The 21,405-nt window shown below is 36.6% G+C and overlaps 1 protein-coding gene across 2 annotated transcripts in view; it reads left to right on the top strand.

Annotated features, from left to right (window-relative positions):
- PTPRD (protein tyrosine phosphatase receptor type D) overlaps window positions 1–21,405 on the top strand; it is a 494,552-nt gene that overhangs the window by 294,314 nt on the left and 178,833 nt on the right. For both annotated transcript variants that reach the window (XM_058565790.1, XM_058565791.1), the window contains exons 5-7: window positions 11,495–11,683; window positions 15,266–15,376; window positions 18,783–19,052. In XM_058565790.1, the coding sequence (XP_058421773.1) occupies window positions 11,495–11,683; window positions 15,266–15,376; window positions 18,783–19,052 (570 nt within the window). The remainder of the gene's footprint in view (window positions 1–11,494; window positions 11,684–15,265; window positions 15,377–18,782; window positions 19,053–21,405) is intronic.

Genomic DNA, 21,405 nt, shown 5'->3' with positions numbered 1-21,405 from the left:
TGATTTAAAAATTTCGAAACAATCCCAATCTTACAGAAAAGTGGAAACTACAATACAAAGAGCTTATTTTTCCTGAACAATTTGTGAATACATTGCTGACATGATGCCTATCACCCTCAGACACCTGTATTTCCTCCAAACAAGAACATTCTCCCACAGTACCACCATCAAAATCAGGAAGAAAACACTGATGCATCATCCTCAGACCTTATTCACCTTAGCTGACATTTCAGCAATTGTCTCTGTTCAAGTTTCTCTAATTGTCTTCAAAGGCTCCAAGTTAGAATTACACTTTGCCCTTAATTGTCAATCTGGAAGGGTTCCTCAGTCTTTCTATGATATTCTTGATCTTGATAGTTTTGAAGATAACAAGGCTGTTATTTCATAGAATGCTCTCATTTTGGGTTTTGCTGATGTTTGCTTCTGATTATATTTAGACTGTGAATCTTTGGCAGTGATATTGTCTTAGTCCGTTCAGGCTGCTATAACAAAATGCCGTGGACTGGATGGCTTATAAACAACAGAAATTTATTTCTCATAGTTCTGGAGTTTGGGAAGTACAAGATCAAGGCGCTAGCACATTTGGTGTCTGGTGAAAGTCCACTTCCTTGTTCGTAGAAGATTCTCTTTTCTCTGTGTCCTCACATGGAAGGGGTAAGAGATCTCCCTGAGGCCTCTTTTATAAGGACATTAATCCCATTCTTAAGGGCTTTGTCCTCATGACCTAATCACCTCCCAAAGGCCCCTACCTCCAAATACCATCACATCAGGCTTTAGGATTTAACATATGAATTTTTGGGGGGAGGCATAAACATTTAGTCCATAGCAAATATCATAGAAATGATGCTATGTTTTTCTCAACACATGATTTAGATTTGTCCCATTATTTTATGTTGTTAACTTTGATATCTTGATCAAGACTGTTCTTTGAGCTTCTCCATTGTAAAGTTACTGTTTTCCTTTATATTTAATAAATTTATGTGAAGAGTTACTTTGAGACTATGTAAATACACCATTCTGCATGAAACTTTTCAATTTATTCATTCGTATCAGTATGGACTCATATGTTTTTCTTTTATTCAATGTACTATAATTTGGTAATTTTTTTAAAATTTTCATGTTCAAATTGTTCCACATTTGGCTGATGAGAGAGCCCCTTCAAGCTGGCTTTTTTGTCCTTTTAACATACCACCGTCGTTCTTTAAGTACTTCAGTGTACAACAGATATTCCAGATATAACTTGTACTTTCCTTGTCCCAGTGCTGGATGGAATCACTCATTTCTCCAAGGAGCTCTGTTTCCATTTGCTAGCGAGTCTTATTTAGAAACCAAGATCTGGATGCTAGGTATGGCCATTGCTATCAGATATTGCTTTTCCTAGCCTCTCTCGATTCACACAGCTAGGGAAGATGTGTTTGGTAAGTTTAAATAAGTAGTGTATGTATGTGTGTGCATGTACACTCATTTACAATTATATCCATTTCTATATTAATATGTATATTTTTAAAACCATGAGTTCATATCAATACCTCCACTTCCACTCTAAAACCATACAGTTCATTCTAATTTTCTTATTTATATAATGTTTGATGGCATAAAAACTTTATTTATTTTTATATACATTCATCATAATATAGCAAAGCAGCCAAGATGAATGTTTTCCTTGGCCTTATTTGTTGAGCTCATTAGAATTCCTAACTTTTACAAAGCCAGCAAATAATAGAGGCAGGAGCCAAACCCAATTCTCTTTCCATGTTTACTATTTCTGTCTTTGTCTCTCTCTTTCTAAAAAAACAGGAATTAAATTTTTGAACTTCAGCTTCATTGTGCATTTTTGCTTTTTTCCTTAAAAAAAATCTTAGTATGATTTAAATATAAATTTATACAAGTGGTTAATTACTTCGATATTCAAAATAGGGAAAAAATTTGGACAATGTATAGGCTGAGTAGCATGACACCTGCTTGTTAGTAAAAATGAATTAATAGAAAGCAGTGAGATTTGCTAAAGTGGATGGTTATTGGATTTTATCTTGATGAGATTTGCATTCCCATGAAGGGAATAAAGCATAACCCTGGTTCCTAAAAATTTACTTAAATATCCAGGTATTAATAGTGTGGCTAGGGAGGAGAGGGTACTCCCTTCCCCCTCCCTCAATGAATTTGTATAAGTTTGGATCACAAAGAGTGTGATCATTTGCTAAGGCCAAATACTAACAACCAAGGGTTAACTGAGTTAATGCCGTGTGAAATTGCAGTTACCATGTTCATACAACTGATAATGTACCATGTTCATACAACTGATAATTTAACTGGTTTGTGTTCTCCTGTGTACACATTAGTTTGTGATTTGTAGGTAATTGCACACATTGCTTCTAAACAAGTTTGCTTTATTCTGTGCCAAGAGTGCCTTACAACCTCCTCAACATGTGAAGAATATTTCAGAAAATGGAGCTTTGCTCTGGAATGCTCTGTGGGTAGCTGGTTAGTATGCTGAATATTCAGTAGCTGCTAATGAGACTCCTATCAGCTTATCAATGTCCAATTTTCTGTTCTTGCATGGCATAATTCTATGAGAAATCTTTGGAGACACTTGTACCCAGTAACTGCCCTTAAGAGATACCAAAATCCACTCTGAAATAAAAGCTTCTCTGATTGATTTACAGCCATGTTAAGACAAGCCTACCATCTGTACATAATAACTTACAAAGAGGATCTTGGACTAAAAATTCATTCTATCCTGTTCGTAATTACTTTTTGGGGGCCAGATCTTATATTTATTAAATGTTCCATTTGGCATATCATTTATTAGCTGGCAGTTTTCTCTTGCTTTAGATAATTTCTTTCTTAGAGTAGCCTTTGACTTATAATTAGAAACCACTTTATTTATAAAATTTTTCAATTTCATTCATATGCATATCATTTTGATAATGCCCCGGGAACCCAACTTTGCTGGAAAACCTTGATTTAGCTTTTATTGCTTTTCTTTTTCTGTTTTCATTGCCTTATTCAATTCACTTGCAGGAAGACTGATTTTGAATAATACGGTCATGATATCAAAACAGAGCAAATTATACCCTGCTGCCATCTGGAATGGTAAAATAAAAGCTTTATTTACATTGTTTTCTTTAAGAAAAGAATAATAAATGTTTTCCCCCTCTTCAGAGACTGTATTCTGGAAAGAAGTGGTTCTTGTTTGTAGCCTGATAGTGTGGTTTATTCTGAAAGATAATAACTTGAAAACTTATTTGCTGTTCAACAAAGTAGCAAATTCTCCAGCCACTAACCCCTCAGTCTTCCACCCTCTGAGACACTGATCTGTCTCCTCTCCTAGATGAAACTATTTGGAGTAGTCACTATTGATCGTATGTTAGAGGAGGCCCCAGTGTGGCCTAAGGTCATAGAGTTGATAGGCTGAGTCTACTTATGTCTAGTTCTCTCATCTGTGTACTGTCTTTTGGTGTCTGCTCAAAGCAGAAGTCCTGCCATTTATAGCCCTTCCTAGATAATTAAATAGAAGTCACAGAAGGGTTAAAGACATAGGCACAGTGATGAATTTGAGCTCCCTAGAGAAATTATTTGATATTTGTCATCCTTTTCACAATCTTCCATTTCTTATCCACATTTTATTGGCTAGTATACATGGCAGAATTCTGTCTCTACTTGGAACCGATGCTAAACAAATGAGAAGCTGATTGGTAAGTATCAAAAAGTGGATTTTTTTTGTAATGTAGAGTGTTTTAAAATTATTACATCCCATGGAACTTTAGTCTCTATTCCTTTGTGCTTAAAAAATAAAAGTAAAAGACGACCAAGTATTAGAATTATTTTTGTTGTGCCTTCCATTATGGGTTGACTTCGCTTAAGAGTTCTGTCACTGTTCATGATGAATATTTATTCAAAGAACAGCAACTGGCCTAGAGGAAACATGTTGGAATAAAAATACACCAAATCTAGAGTTAAATGATTCTTTTATTTTTACTATATGTATGACCTGGAACAAGTAACTTAATTTTGCTGAATCTTCATTTTGTTTCTGTAGAAAATGGTAATTATGATAACACTCTTGCCTGCCTCAAGGAACTCTAATAAAGCTCAAATAGTTTCAATGTTTTAAGTCATTCACAACAAAGCTTTGCTGTCTCAAATATTTACAGTTATTTTTTAAGTTTGTTTTGTGGAAACAAATCATATGACAGTATGGATTTGTTTTATTTGTGCTGTTGATTAATCCAAGAGCCTAAAATCTTGTTTAAAGGGAGAAATGAGTGCTTTTATGAGCTTTGAAGAGGTTACTTGGCACAGATACTGCTCTCTAAATCTACTTGCATGTCTAGATAATCCCTGTGTTTTTGTGATTTGCGTAGACTATTTTTCCATTTGCCGTTTATTGCTGTGACTCTTGTTCTATCAAGCCATAGAGTCACATGCCTCTGTTCTATTTAAATCTATTGTGGGAGCTTGGGATAGAGTAAGTACATATATGCTAATATTTTCGTAGATGCCAGGCACTAGTGCCAGGCAGCACTAGGCACATTTAATGCATTATCTCATTCAATCCTCCCGTCTATAAGCTGGGTCCTATTATTACTCCCAAAGAATCTGATTATCCTGCAGATACAGTTAAATCACAACAATATAGAGATTCTCTAGATTACTTCATACCCAGTACATGGCCCAGTCCTGGCACAAAGGAGGCCTTCAATAAATATCTATAAAATGAATGATGCCATCTTTTGACTCTGGTAGATTTTTATAACTAATAGTTCAAAAGGTCTTTTTCTTTTAACATAATGCAACTTTCATACATATGACGATGCTTTCTTATTTGACCAGCTTAAGACCAATATATTTAAATTTTCCAGGAGAATCTTTACTTTGTCTTAGGTATAAAAACTCACTGCCTTTATGTTGCCTAGATTAGTACAGTTCCTCTAACAGGTGAGGATGCCTTCAATATATTTAAAGGGTCTAGCACTTTTATTTAAGAAAATATTCTTCATATTATCCACCTAACATTTGACTTTTATTACATTAATAAAAACTTCCCTTACACAATCCCTTCATCCTTCAAAAAAAAAATCATTTGTACTTCTGTAAGATGACATCGTGAAGGGCTAGACCCTTAAAATATCCAGCCATGGAGAACTCTTTGTTCCTGTCAGTGAAAGAAGACCCAGAATGTTTGCCTCAGCATACAACTGAGTGATTCACTTGGGTTTTATCGTTAGTTTAAACATCAAGAATTCCATTATTCTAAAGATGGGATAACAAAGTATTACACAATATTCTATTGTGTTCTTTCGAGTTTCGTTGTGTATACATGTAAGGTTTTCATTATGGTGTTGCAGTTTTGACTTGTAGGAGCTTACAACCCATATAGAAAGGAAGACTTCCTGGAAAATGAGGAAAACAGGAACTGGATTGTGTGTTTCTAGGGCAGCAACTGTACTAAATTAAAGAAGGAACTAAGCCTAAATTGCACATCTCAACCAATGAAAATCGTTTGCTAATTAAATAAAACTTACCATTGTAAAAATAAACAGTTATTAACATTTATTTTTGTGAGTCTATAATTCTAATACTACTTAAGACACTGTAAAAGATGTTTTTGCCTCTTAGACTTATATTCAAATTGAGGAGGCCAAATGTATAGCCACAAAACAACTAAGCATGATTAACTTTTTAAGTGAGAGGCATTAAATAAGCCTGGTAGGAGTTCAGAGATGCCACATGAGTGAGTGCTGAAATGGTTGCTAAGATTTCCTAAACATGTCTAATTGCAAGTGTTTATTGAACACTGATGGTTAAAAAGGAAATAACATACAGCCCCTGCCCTCCATGAGCTTATGAGTTCAAGTTTGCACATTGAGTTTAATAAGGGCTTTATTGATAACACCAGTTGCAAGCTTTTAAAGAGGAGCCACTGTGAACTGTTTGGTCCTCAGAAAAGTAATTCAGGGGGATTTCTCCAAGAAAAAAATCGTTTCTCTCTCCCTCCAGATTCTGATTTTGCTCTGTTGCACTCCTATTCTCACCAAAACCGCTATATTGCCGATAATATCTAAATGGTCAGGTATACTTGCCAAATCTTTTAACACTGCTTTTAGAAAAGCATACTGTTGATGTAATCGACATGATTTTTTTCCATAAACATATTTACTATAAATCTGAAAAACTGGGAATGTAGCACCATGGCAAAGAGTCCTTCACTGAAAACTTCTTTAAATCATTTGGGACCAGAGTCCAAGCACCAGTCTGATTGAATTCACTCAGAATCTTAGCAAGATTAGGCCAGAAGAACTGCTTAGGGCCACCTTGGAAGGAGGTGGTGGCCTTAGCAGGCATTTTAGTTTAGTGGTTTCCTATCAAATAAGAGATTCAGTGTTGGCAGAATTGGAGCAAAAGTAAAAGCATGATTAAAATTGTTTATGGATGAACAATGAAAGTGGTTTGAGCAAATTATGCAAAAGCTGTTGTTCGATCATTCACAGATATGTAAGGCATGACTCCCTACAAAACGATGTCATATGTTTTCCCCATACATCCCTTTCAAGTCTTGAGTATGTCAGGGGTCATTAACAGAAGTTCTATAACAATGGGAAGTTTACTCTGGAAAAGGCTGATGTTCATTTTTCTCTTTCCTTAATGGAACTGTAAGTTTCACATCAGCATATTTCATTAAGACACCAAACAGAATCAAAGAATGTGCTATATTTCCAGGTCTATTCTAGCTGCCATTCCAAACAAAATATGTGTGACTTCTATGATTCACTAAGCACAAGTGTGTAGTAATCTGCCCTTTAATGGCCTCTCAAAGTGACAGACCAAAAGGCTTTGTGAAGGTCAAGTCTGATTTAAATTGCTGATGAATTAGTAGCTAATTCTGCATGATTGAATATTAATATGGAACAGTGATAAGTAAGGCACTTTAAAGCTTAATGAGCACGTTAATGAATAGGACAAAATGTTTTTCTTTTCACCTCACGTAAAAGTTTAAAGCTAGTAACATATTGACAATTTGTTAATTTTTGAAGCTGCTTTTTCCTGTAAAAGTGTATATGGTTAAGGTATAAAGAGTATTGATTTTTTTCCCCCAAGTTTCTGGTACCACACATTTGATGAGCTGTCAAAATTGATGTTATCAAATGGCCAAGGCAGTTTTATATAAATCACTAATAAATGTAGAGGGTGAAAAAAAGCAATTAACATCTTCTAAACTACGCCTACTGAGATAAGCATTCAAATTAGAAATTTCATTATTTCTACAGTTCGTTTTATGTTGAATACTGAGTTTTATTGCCAAATACCTGACAGTCAAATTGGAAACAAGCCACAACTGTCAACGTGTAACAGCTCTGGCTATTTGAATCTGTTACATTGTGATGTTTCTCATGAAAATTTAATGAAGAAAGTGCATTCAAAGAGGTTCTGTGCAAAAGGGGGATGGATAGAATTTAATTACCCTGATTAAAAATAAGAAAGGAGAACTCTTTACATTCTATGTCCGATTAGTATGCAAGAAAGATTATCTTTGTTGTGCACTTGTGTATATGAAAAGGCGGCTCTAGAGTGTTCTTTATGAGCCAAGAAGGAAAAGAAAGGCATGCAAATATATTTGCCTGCTTTAGGTAGGACACAAGTCAATTTTGTCATTTCTCCCCAAGGTGAGGACTTCATTTCTTATAAATGGTTATTAATTCTAGATTTCTTTGTTAAGAGCCTTTAATAAGTGGCTCAACAATCTTAAGTCTTTGACACCTGCCACTGATGGGTACTGAATATTGGCTTGGTTGTTCAGACATGCTAATGTAACTAGTAGTTAAATGCCATGGGGGAGATACAATGCCCTAGGAAATACAGAAACAGCTCAGGAATCCCAAAGTGACTTTTTTATTAACCTAAGTTGGTTGCTTTAAATATGGAAATTAGCAACAGCAAACTTTAAGAGCTTTTTTAGAAACTCATATCTGGGTGACTAAGGCAGTGTAGTTGACTTTGGAGCACTTGAAGTAAATTATCTTTATCCTTTGAAGCATTTTATGTCAATAGTTGCCAAGTGAGATGTATAATAACATAATACATGTGGTACAATGGCTATTGATCTTTCTGCTTTTTTTTTTTTCAAATAACATTGGAACTACACTATAGATGTAAATACATTGACAAACCCTTTAAAGCCATAAAGAACATCCTGATGAAATTCAAGTGGAACAGATTATTAAAATTAGCATAGCCTAATTTGCAAAATACTCTTTATCCGATTTGTAATTTTTATCATTTGCTTGGAGCCCTGAAAAATCATCTGGAAATTTCATTTTTTTGTTGTTCATTTGTGTTGTTTTCTTTTTGTGAGGAAGATCAGCCCTGAGCTAACATCCGTTGCCAATCCTCCTCTTTTTGCTGAGGAAGATTGGCCCTGGGCTAACATCCGTGCCCCTCTTCCTCTACTGTATATGGGATGCAGCCTCAGCATGGCTTGACAAGCCGTGTGTTGGTGCGCACCCAGGATCCGAACATGCGAACCCCGGGCTGCCGAAGCGGAGCGCATGCACTTAACTGCTTGCGGCCCTTGAAATTTCATTCTTAACCACTGTTTCTGATGGTTGTCCACTCTAGACCTCTGCTTGGCTGACAATAAACAGAATAAACAAATAAACAGAATGCATTACTGCTTCCTCGAAAGAGCCATCCATGTCTTTCAACTTGAGTAAATTGTAGCCCATTGAAGTTAACTGTTTTCATAATTTTTTTAGTCTTTGGCCCCAATTAGCTGGTTGGACAGGAAAACATTTACTAGTGAATCCAGGCATCAAACTCAGCTTGCCTCAGCATCTTCTTTTGGTCTTTCATAAATCTCCCTGGGGGAGAGCTAGAGTCTATACTTTTCCCTATTTGCCCTTCAATTTTCTCTTACAATAACCTGGACTTGTTGTTCAGGGCACTTTCTATTTCTTGGGAGCTGTATTCTTTGGTAGTATTTTGACATTCTTTTACTATTTACATTCAAAATCTCTCTAGTCCTTAACTATTCCTCTAATTAACTCTCTACCAGAGTAATTTCCTATTTTGTGTAGTAGAAAAATTTCTTTTTAATCACTAGGGTATAATCATACTTAGGCTTAGGAATCACTGGAGGGTCTCTTGAAATCAGTCAAGCCAGACCAGCTTGATGGCAAGAGATCTGGATACAAATGAGATGTGGAGGAACTCAGGGTGTAGAGGGATAAACTAATGATAATTAAAAAGTACAAGACCGTGGATTTAGGTGCTCACTACCATGGTAGCTCTGAGGAGGAAAAGATTAAATATATTTGAGAGAGTTTATAAAAGCTTTACAAAGAAGGTTATTTTGGCTGCGTGGCTTTCTCGAGACACAGAGTACTCAATGGACATGATTTGTCTGGGGAATGGTGAGAATTTCAGAGTGGGCAGAAGAAAAATTTCTTATGGGGTAGTCATTCATGAGAGGCTGAGAAAAACAAGGCCTGCTTTAAAAGAACTTTGGTAGTCAGATTTAGGAGATTGAGTTTATCCGTAACTATCGAGGGGAAACAGTGAATAACATACATTTGACTGACAACACAGTAGAAGCATCAAAATGGAACCTTTTCCCCAGAAATTATACCTCATTTAGACTTGAGTAAGACTCACAGGAATCAAACTGGAAATTGTAGGAGATGTCCAAGAAGAAGCTAGATGTCACATCTGATGATTTCTCATATTTTGCTCATTGGTGTTTGTGCTTTTGAGTCATTTTGGAATTGGTGGCTAATGAAAATTCTTCAGAGGTCATGAGGAAGTGTTGATTAAATTAACATCAGGCTCAGTTGGAAGTCAAAATGTTTCATAATGGTCTTCAAACAAAGAGCCAAGTTCTAATTTGGATTAATTATAACCCGTACAGTTAAAATTCCTTCCATGCTTGAATAGAATATACCTTTCTAATGCTAGCTGGAAGAGCTGGCAATGTAGGTTATCAATGTAGGTTATCAATGTAGGTCATGCTTGGGGGATTTAAGAGTCCTTTAATTTCTCGAGATCTAAGACCTGGGACAATTTTGATGTGGGATAGGGAGAATTGAACTTTGGATGAGTTGAAGATTCAAAATTTAGAAATTTCAACTTTTTAATGACTGAAAATGGTGCAGGACTTTGGAATGGGAGAAAATATTTTTTTATCCTAAGGAATGTATGCTTTTGTGTTGCTTTTTTCACTTACTTTTGTTATTTTCTTCTTTTGTAAGGAAAACTCAATTTTCTGGTTACTTGAAACTTCCTCCAAAAGAATTAATTCAGGTTGAACCTCATGCTCGTGTGAAAAAATATAGTTTCACTTAAAAGTTGAAAGAAAAATGTATCAGAGTTGAATACCGATAGCTTAGTCCAGCTAACCACTTGCTCCCCATGTACTCTCCAAGCTAGTTCTGCTGGATCCCATGGTTTTCCCTCAGTGAAAAGTTTCCTGACTCAATGCCTGTATTTGTGATGTTTTCCAATTCCACTCATTCCAAAAGTTCCATTTCAGAGCTTCCTGTTGATGTTCACTGACCTCAGGCACACATTCTATAATTACTTCTCCCTCTGTGCTACCAGAGAACTTGATGCATCCCTTCATCGTGGTCTTTATAAAACATTGGAGCTCTTTGTGTTACTGAACCAGGTTTGTTTTACTTGCTCCATGAAAAACCAATCACCAAGACAATGAGTTTGCAGTAGAGAAAGGGTTTATTTACAAGGCAACCAAGCAAGGAGATGGGAGAACAAATCTCAAGTCCACTTCCCCGAAAATGGGGATTAGGATATTTATGAGGTAGAAGGTTCAGGTAGTCTGAAATGTGGGGATAGATGATTGGAAGTAGGGAGAAATGAGGTAATTGATGATCTTGCATGTAGTCAAGCTTCATGTCTCTTTATACGATGCATGTTCACAAAATGGTGGTGTTAACATGATCTGAGGGTGGAATTTTTGGCTCCCTGATGTCAAGAGTTTGCCTGTCTGACACCTGCACAGGCCCAGTTGGTGAATTGGTGGTCTCGACTGATCTGAACTGGACAGGGATCGACTCAGTTCATGAAAAACAACTCAAGCATCCTATACCATGGTGACCCAAGTGTCAGGAATATCTATGGGGAACCTAGTGGGAGTTGGATAATATATTGCCTAGTCAGCACAGCTAACAATGGGCGGGTAAACAATTAAAAGCTACAATTGACAACTGCCTAAAAAAACTTTAGTTACTAGCTACCTAATCGTTAATGGCTAACTGTCCACTGGTTTCATTTGTTTGGCCGTTGGCCACTTAGACTGTGCGCTCTTCCGGCCAGGAACAACATTGTGACTGTACCCTAATCTAATAGTGCCATGCTGTCCGATTTGTGTTATTTTCTCAACAAATGGTGAATAAGATAATGGGAAAGATTAACTGGCATTATCTCTTGCATCTTGGGCATCTGACTTGTTAACATGATGTTCGTATGACCTTTTGTCTTGCAGAGGATCAAATTCCCAGGGGCTTCCCTACCATTGACATGGGCCCCCAGTTGAAGGTGGTGGAGCGTACACGCACTGCCACCATGCTTTGTGCAGCCAGTGGGAATCCGGATCCAGAAATCACTTGGTTTAAAGATTTCTTGCCTGTTGACACAAGCAACAACAATGGCCGTATTAAGCAGTTACGATCAGGTAGGGTCTTGTCACTGTTTCTACTAACTCCTAGAGAATTTTTTTTAGCTTTCTCTCTTTATTTTTATTTTTATTTTATTTATTTTTAATTTTTAGATATTGATTTTTCTCCCTCTTCTCTTTCTCTGTTATTTAATGTGTTGTTCACGTTTGTGACGTCATAGCCTGTTTCAGAGTCTGTCTTTCTCCTTCTCTCTGTGTTTTGCAGCTTCTGTTTAATCCACATTGCTCACTGCTGTGACTGTATTTTAGATAATTTTTTAATTTACTGCTTCTCCGCAGTATTTGATGGATCCATTTTCTCCTCTTTCTTTCTTCTTTCTCTGTTTTGTTTTGAAAGAAATTTATTTCAACATTGGACTTCGTTCAGAACGTGCAAAGGAGTTCCAATGGTTATATCCATTAAAAACCAAAATGTTCATGTGAAACACTAAAATGATTCAGTTTTATTAATTAAAGTGTGTTTTCTCTGTCTTTTCTACGTTTGAACTCATCAAAGTACCAAAGTTTAGTAAGTTTGGTCACATTTGCTTTCTTTTTACGAATACATAAGACACAGAAATGTTATCTCATGAGTAACCAGATATATATTTTTTAAAGTCCTTTACAAAATACCAATGAAAGGAGGGGATTTTTATCAATGTTATTATTATATTGTGAGTGAGCATTGTCTACACATTAGCCACAGTAGTGTGCGCCCACAATAAAGATTTTTGAACCCTCCAGTGACTGGATCTACAGAAGTCTGCTCTTGGTGTAGACTCCAGCCTTGACTTCTCTCTCTCTCTCTCTCTCTTTCTCTTCCCGTTGCCTTTTTCCTCCCTCTCCCATCCGCATCCCTAGTTTATTCCTTTGCTCTCTTTAGATTAAAAATAGAGATAATTCTAAATTTCTTAAGTTTTAGAGCCTGTCCCTAGGTAATTTCACGGGGACGTATACTAATAAGCTGTTTACTTTGACATTGGTAGTGATATTGATATAGAGTTCTAAGTTGTTTAAATGCCTGTCTTCCCAGAATTCTCAGCTTTTGACCTGTCCTGTGATGTTAAAGCGTCTTGTTAACTGCCTCTTTTGCTTGTTGTCAGCAGAATTGTGTAGATTAGCATTCTGTTATTGTAAATAAAGAATTAATTATTCACATGTAACATAGATGATTTAGTATATAAAGCTTTAACTCTGAAAAATTTGTACCAAATTATAAGGAATATAATAATATTTTTATGCTGTCTTTCTTCTCTCCGTATTTAAATCTCCAGAATCTATTGGTAAGTGCTTAGTTCTGAAGCGCACTTCACCCCCACTAATTTCCATATCAGAATATTATTATTATTATTATTAATAAAATGCATGGCATGCATTTTACTAACTGTCAGTGTAGACACTAGATCTCCTTAGTGGCGCGCACATGCACACATTCACAGAACTGTTATCGTAAGAACACTGTATAGAAAAATAAAATAGTACACACCTGATAGCACACGAATGTAGCATAGTAAGTAGCATAAGATATCCAATCCAAAGTGTTTGTTTATAGTTAGTCTTTAGTATTTCCTATAACAGTATATATATATATGCGTATCTATATATATACTTAAATAGATTAGCCAGTATTTTCCTAAACTATGTCTTTAAAAAATATTGTTTAGTTTTTGGTTTTTTTTTTAAGAGTATGAGGCATATAAGATATAGCCCTATATGACCCCAGACCTAAGAACTCAGTTGCTTCTCTAAGAAAGGCAATGCTGCCTATTGTGGTCTGTGCCCTCCGTGGTATAATGCAACTTGCTTTTATGATCTAATAATACTATCTAATATATTCCTGTTTTACCAGTAGAATAATTCAAGTTTCTTTTAAGACCTTATTTAATTCTGTAAATCTAATTTAATTCTTCTCCCCAGCCCTAGCCTCCTTCTTCTCGTACTAATGCTTCTTCTTTCTAATCTTATTTGCATTCATATTATCCACCCAGGTGGTACACCAATAAGAGGTAAGAGTGCTGAACTAACGTTCACAGAATGATCTTACTCATTCTTTCTGTCCTTTCATCCCTCTCGTCTTTGTCCTGTTTTCAAAAGCATCCCAATAATGTCTATCATCTTTATTTTCTCCTTTGTACTGTTTGGTTATGATCGGTGACTCTCATATTGTGAATTTTCCTTTTCTTTTTCTTTTTCTCTTTGTTTTGTTCATTTCTTTCTTTATGAAAATGATTATTTCAGTTGTGATATGCTTCAAAGAAAGCATATCCAGGTCTTTAGACCACAGACCAGTCACAGCGTACCATCTGTCCCTCTTTTTTTCCTTTTCTTCTTCTTCCTTTTTACGTTTTTTATTTTTTTTCTTCTTTTTTCCTTTTTTTTTTGTCCAACTGGAGAAAAAAAAGATCATTTTTTTCTTCCTTAGCTGTTCTTGTTCTGGACCAAAGCCAAGATGGTCTGGAGAACAGTGGCAGACATGCAGAAGACAGCCTGGAACGTCTCCTTTTTGTCTTTATCTTTCAAAAGGTTTTTGCTTTTGCTCTTCAATTCTTTTTTCTCTTAATGTCGTGCAAGTCAAAGAATGACTCCCCTTTCCACCTGATCCCACTCGCCTACAACCTGACAGCAATGCTTTTTTCCCCCACTTCTTTTTTTCTTGGATTACTCGCCTCTGGATTTTTGGATCTTCTGTCCTTCAGGCTATGGAAACAAAAGGTGCTCAGTATTCTTGGTGGTATGTGATATTGCTAGTTTTTCATACTTTGACTCAGTGTGTGTTTCTTTTATAATTCTTGTTTTGTATTTTTCTGGGGGTTTTGTGACACCACACTGCTAATCCCACTGGTGGATTTTGATGGGTGTCTTAGGGGATCCGCCTTGAGGTCCTCAAGCAGTGGTTGGTTGGCTCTTCCTTGCTGGCATAGGCCGTTCTTTTTAACTTTTTTAAAACCTTCTAATTCAACTACTCTTTGTTTTTCAGCAAACGTAACAAATGATTGTAAGTCGTGGCGAACTGTCTTTCTTTTCTTCAAAATCTGCATGTCTTAAAGGGAGTTTTGTTTCTTTAAGTAATATTTTCATAATATATAATGACTAATTTTAATTTTTTGCTTTGTGCAGCCTTTTTGTGCTCGCTGCGTATTTTTGGCTTTCTTCAGCAGAAGACTTTCTTGAAAACCCGGCCTGGTTTTTTTTGAGCGTACCTATCTTTTGAGCCACTTTTGATACCAAAATGAAACAAAACAAAACAAAACCAAAAATTAATCTTTTGTTTTATTTAAAAGCCATACTTCCTTGAAGCAGTCTCACCCATCTTCATTTTATTAGTCTAGGAAATAAGAGTGTTAATTATGACTAGAAGTCTGGCTTGGGAAAAAAGATATTGTTTTCTTATGCTAGCATTGATGATGTAAAGAAAAATAATCTCTATATGTTTTTCTCATCGCATCATTTTCTGTCTGTGCACCTTAGCAAGAGATTGAATCGACGTTGAGCGGACCTTCGCTTTGCGGGGCTTTTCATATTGTTAAGAGGTTTAGCTTTCTGAACTGTGAAAGCCTTCTCTTACCATCTCTTTGGCAATATATTTTATTATCCATACAGGAGCCCTTCAGATCGAACAGAGCGAAGAATCTGACCAAGGAAAATATGAGTGTGTTGCCACCAACAGCGCGGGCACTCGCTATTCTGCCCCTGCCAATTTATATGTCAGAGGTAGGAATGACATAACCCTGGCGTCTCTTCATTCAGGCTCAGGGGGAGTTGAGATACCCACAGGATCTGTGTTGTTATGTCAGGATTTAACCAGCTGATTCGCTAACAGTTGCGGTAGCTGAAGCATTTTAGTGAATAGAGAATTAAAAAGTTTTTATCTGTTGTTTAAAAAACATTGTCACCTTCTGAGTAAAATCTATCCTGAGGCTTGAAGTTTGTAAGTATATTTGCATTTGTACGTTTTGACTTTTACTTTTACCGCATTGATTGAACTGTGCTTTGCATTTGTTTGAGGTTTTCTTCTTTTCCTCCTTTATTCTGTTGTTCTTTCTCTTCTGTTTCCTTTTGAAATCCTGAAGTAATTGCTTGGTGTGCTACTAATCAGTTCTCTGTGTAACGCCAAGCATAAAGGTGTCTATGTCTTCAAGACCTCTGCGGCGGTGCTGTAAGGATAAAGCTGCTGACTTAAAAAAATAATAATCATAAGGTGCTACAGGCAAATGGCACATTATTTTCTTCCTTCTTTTTATATACTGTTATTTATAAACATAGTATTATGTGCATATGCTTATGCATATATATACACACATATTATTTTTAATTATTGACTTGCTGAAAAGTTCAATCTTTCGATTACCATGGAACAGTGATTGCATTTTTTAAAATGATATTAGGTGTCCTTGGGACAAGAATGAATTATGAGGATACCTTCATATTTTCTCATAAAGTAATAGAAATGATTAAGTCTTAAGCTTATGAATGGCTGTGCCTTTCATTTCAAAGAGAAAAAAGTATTTCTTCTTCCCCGGAATCCTCAAAGATGGTTCCTGTAGTTTTTTTTTGTCCAATGGAAATCCTCTTATTCCTGGTCTACGTGTCTGTGAATAACCACAAAAGGGGTGGGTGGGGGTGGGAAGAGATAAAAGATGCGAGAGCTTTAAGTTACAATAGGATGGGTTTCCTTAGGAAAATATCTAGCTTGATTTTGAAATTTTTTTTTAGGATAATTTCGTCTCCGTGGGGTTCTTTTTCTCTCCTATCTTTCTCTGGAGTCTGGGGGGAAGACTATGAAGAAAACCATTTCTTCTCCAAATTCTTTGAAAGCCCCTCGATCCTTTCTCTCACAACGGTGACCTCCTTTGCTGCATGAGGCATGTGTACCTTCTTCAATGGAAAAATTTCAAAATGATGCTAGCTATTGTTTCTAATACCATGTTAGTCCGTGAGGTATTGCTAAGTTTTTCAGCTGAGGTAGGAAGGATGAACTAGAGCAAGTAAAGATGTTCAAGTAGCAGTTAAAAGCCTTGATATGGCCTTTTTACTCTCTCTGTGTTTCCCTTGTTTTTCTCCTTTCCTCATTTCATTGTGTTCTGCATCAAACCCCCTACATCCCTCAGAGCTGCGAGAAGGTTGGTGTGTTTTTTACTTTTTACCCACCTTACAAAACTATTAATTAAACCAATAACAAAGAATACAAATGAAATGAATGTAGTTGCATTGTGGTCCTCTTTTGGTTAATGGTATGTTTTAGTAGAGAATGCCCTGGCCCTGACTTCCCGTGCTTGGTGGTGGTCTCTAACTGTGGTGCATGATGGGAGAGAATGTACCTGGGTGCATGGTAACTGGTAACACTTAACTCCATCAGGTCCGGTGAACTTGGTCAGTGTTCCTGCTTTCCTTCCTGCTCCACTCTTCCCATCTCCCTCCCCACCTTTGATTTCTGTCTTACGAGGATGCCTGCTGCCCACAGAATGACTTTTTCAAGTTCCTCCCCTAGTCCCAAGCATGAAGACTAAACTCTCCTCCGTTTTTCTTGATTTGTTCTTTGACACCTCAGAGTCTACACTGGCTCCTGCTTGCTTTGTGTAACCTGTGAACTGGCTGCAGGAGGCATGCTTAGCTCTCTCTTGACTTCTCCTGTGCCTGTCATTCACCCGTGAGGCCATCACAGCGAGCCCTCTCTAATCAACAGAGGTTTATCTTAACCTTAAGTACAGCCAAAAAGTTGACAGACAGAATTTACTTACTTATCATCTTCTGGGGGATATGAGGTTATTTGTTTTTTAATGTATTCATAATTTTCAAAAATCACTTTGTGATCCATATTTAAGGTATGCTCCTAATGATTACCCCTTGATCTAAAATACTTATGGTGTAATATTTTGCCAATAAAAGCCCAAGAAGAAACCGATTTGTCTCTTACACTCTCCTTGTACCATGTCCAAGACACATGTACTTAAACACACATAAACATGCAGATTATCTGAAGCAGGAACACTGAACTGTAATTGCTTGGTAATTTTTTCTGTGTTGTGTTGCTTTAATATGACCTCTTTTCTTAATGTCATGTCCCACTGTATGTTTTAGATCCAGTGTCCTTCAGTGTGAATGTTGTAGGCATAAAAAGCCTCTTATTAGATTTTGTTGTCGTCGTTTATGTTATTTTACCTTAGATGTGAACTGAATGGAATCTTGAATGTGAAATACCCGCTCCCTCCATGAATTTGCAACCCTTCCCTTTGACAACCTAGCTTAATCTAATATCTTTCAATTTTCAACCCTATCACCCCCTAAATCCCCATCTCAATCACTGTACTTTACCACCTCCCTCTATGTTTAGGTCTGTTACCCTCTTATTTCTTCTGCTGTCGTTGTTGTCTTGGATTCCAGCCATTCTCCCATTGTCCTAAGCATGGGCCTTAAGACTTCATCTTGTGCATGCCTTGCATGATCCAATCCAGTATCTCTACTGGCATTGGCTTTGTTTCTTCTTCTGTGACTGTAAATTGATATGTGTATATATATATATATATTTTTGTTTGTTCCAGTGTTAGTGTGAGGTCTTGAGGCTGCATCTACTCTGAGTCTGAAAGCAAATAAATTGCACTTTCAGTGTACTCTAGATGATGTTTCCCAGGGCTGGGATGTGGCAATGTGGTCCCACACGTACATTCACATCAACTGGAAGTTCACAGCACTGAAGTTGGTTTTGAAACTCGACTAAAACCTGCTGGTGACCTTCCAGCCCCCTTTTCTGCATATACATGCATGCATAGGATCATTGTTATATGCATGCATGTATATGTTTTTGTGTTTATCTTATGCATGATGTTTGTGTATTCTTAGTTTGTAGATAGTTTTTTTTGTGGGGCCCTCGTAGGTCTGAATCAACTTTTGTATGAATGTGTCTAAGATAGCAATGACTAAACTAAAGAAATTTTTTCTGTGTATATACACACCATACTTGTATGGTCTGTATTATCCACAGTTTTTCTTTGTTTTGTTTTTGGACAATCCACAGTATGTTTCAATTGTTTAATTGTGTCTGTACAGTGCATGTCATGTGTTTAACAAGCCATGTTTTTGCGTTGTATATTTTATCATCCTCCCTTGTGTTTTGTTCCAGTTCGCCGTGTCCCACCAAGATTCTCTATCCCACCCACTAATCATGAAATCATGCCAGGTGGAAGTGTTAATATCACCTGTGTGGCCGTGGGGTCACCAATGCCTTATGTGAAGTGGATGTTGGGTGCCGAAGATCTGACACCTGAAGATGATATGCCAATAGGAAGAAATGTCCTAGAACTGAATGATGTAAGACAGTCAGCAAATTACACCTGTGTTGCAATGTCGACACTGGGTGTCATTGAAGCAATAGCACAGATCACTGTCAAAGGTAAGCACAATGGTTCATGCTTTGAGGGTCTGGGTACACTCAAGCCACCTGACTAATGCCTCCCCAAAGTCTATTCTTGGAATTCTAAAATGAATCAATTCATCATTCAGTGATTCTGAATGTCATAGTCTCATCATATCTATGATATCATATAAGATACACATGTCTAGGTAGGCAGATTCTATGTTAAAAGTAGCAGCCTAAGTAGTGATAATCATCAAAATATTTAACAATAGGCCAGGGCTAGGGATTAACCAGGCAGAATGAGGAGTGCTAGATATGGTCAACCATCATGGTAGGACTGATGCACACAGGTTTGCTGTTAATCTAGAATGTTAATAAGAGTCACATGATAGAAAAATCCAAGAAGTATTAATAAATACTCAAAATCCCTGAAGACAAAGGAAAAAAAAAAAGAAACAGAGTTGAAATTAACATGGTCTAATAATAGACGTTCTAAATTTTTGATAGGCCCTACCATTAAAAATAAAAATGCAAGTGGCATTATATTCTTTTGGCTTTGTCTCTCACCTTGTATAGATGAAGTGCTCAAGAAATATTCTTTTCTTAAAATAAGTGTACTAAGTATAACCAAAGTACTATATTCCATAGATATTTTTGAATCAAAGAAAAAAAAGTGAGCATGTAAAGGTTCCAATTGTTTTTACCCACTGTTTGTAGAATTTTAATAATTTTTTGCAGTATAGATCAGACTGAGGGTGACTTTAGGTTCCTACAAATGTCTGGAACTATTGCAAAATGAACACAAATTATCTTCCCTGTCTAGGAAGTATGATCCTAAAAAATGCAACACACATGTTATGATCAGTGTCATATCTCCAACCAAGCATGTATATCAAATAGATGATATATGTCCTATAAAACTAATAATGTCACATGAGAGCAAAGGTATACACCATTGTCAACATTTAATCATTTAAAATAGTAATGTTGTATTGCATATTCTTAACTGTGTTAAGCATACTTACACTTATCCATACATTACAGACAAACAACCCATACTATACAGTAAATATGACAGCAAAACTAATAATGTCTGCTAAATATCACTATACACACGTTTAATTAACAGTATTTTTACTTGCCTTAACAATTCAGAAAGTGGGGCTGGCCCTGTGGCTTAGCGGTTGAGTGCGCATGCTCCGCTACTGGTGACCCAAGTTCGGATCCCGGTCGCGCAGCGACGCACTGCTTGTCTGGCCATGCTGAGGTGGCGTCCCACATACAGCACCTAGAAGGATGTGCAGCTATGACATACAACTATCTACTGGGGCTTTGGGGAGAAAAAGGGAAAAAAAAGGAGGAGGATTGGCAATAGATGTTAGCTCAGGGCCGGTCTTCCTCAGCAAAAAGAGAAGGATTGGCATGGATGTTAGCTCAGGGCTGATCTTCCTCACAAAAAAAAAAAAAAATGCAGAAAGACATCTGGGGAAAATTTGGATCACCCACTTCCTTGAAAAATGCCAGACCAGAATATTTAAACAAATGTCTTTTTTTATTATTATTTTCAGTAAATTCCGTTGGCCAAATATTATCATTCTATAGTAGAGTAATATGCAAATATTGAATCACCTCTCTCATAATAACCATCTCAGCTTTAAATATTTGAAGGTTTTCTGAAGACTTGCAGGAATTCAAAAGCATAAGTCACATTAAACTGAGATCTTGTTCAACTTTTTATCTTTGTTTTCCGGACTCTTGCCGGTTCCCTGTCCTCTCCACCTGAAAAATAAGTAAATGAATGAATGAATGAATGTGAATCTTGAAGGCAAAAAGTGAATCAAAACCAAAAGAGGAGCTTGAAGACAGTGAGGAGAATGAGTACTGCCTCATTCATTCAGTTAGTCATTTAACAGTACTTATTAAAACCCTGCTCAGTGCCAGGCAGCATTCTAAGTCTTGGGGATACAGCAGCAATCAAGTACAAGTTTGCTACTCTTGAAAAGCTGCCATTTTAAGGAATGTTAGACTTTTTGCGTTTTTGTTGACAAGGAAAAAAGGGTACTAAAGGGCTGATTATATGAGATTTACCGTCTGAGTTTTCTCTAAAAAGTCTGCTGGTGGAATTCTCCTTTCTACGCTAATGCCACTACCTTCCAGAATCATTGTCCAGGGTGAGGCATTTAAATATGAGGCAACCAGTGTAGATGGTTTGTATTCTTCATTGGCAGCATTTTGAGTTGTGTTCTTTTGCTAAAAGGAAAGAATTGGATCTCTAAAAGATGGATTTAATTGCACATATTTGTCGTGTAGCTATAATCTCAGATATTACTGAAACTGAATGTAGAATACATATTATGACAATAAATTACTTTAAAAAGTGGTTTGTGAA

The sequence above is a fragment of the Diceros bicornis genome, chromosome 22 (assembly GCF_020826845.1).
Source record: "Diceros bicornis minor isolate mBicDic1 chromosome 22, mDicBic1.mat.cur, whole genome shotgun sequence".
Taxonomy (NCBI): domain Eukaryota; kingdom Metazoa; phylum Chordata; class Mammalia; order Perissodactyla; family Rhinocerotidae; genus Diceros; species Diceros bicornis.
This window is presented reverse-complemented; position numbering and strand designations above follow the sequence as displayed.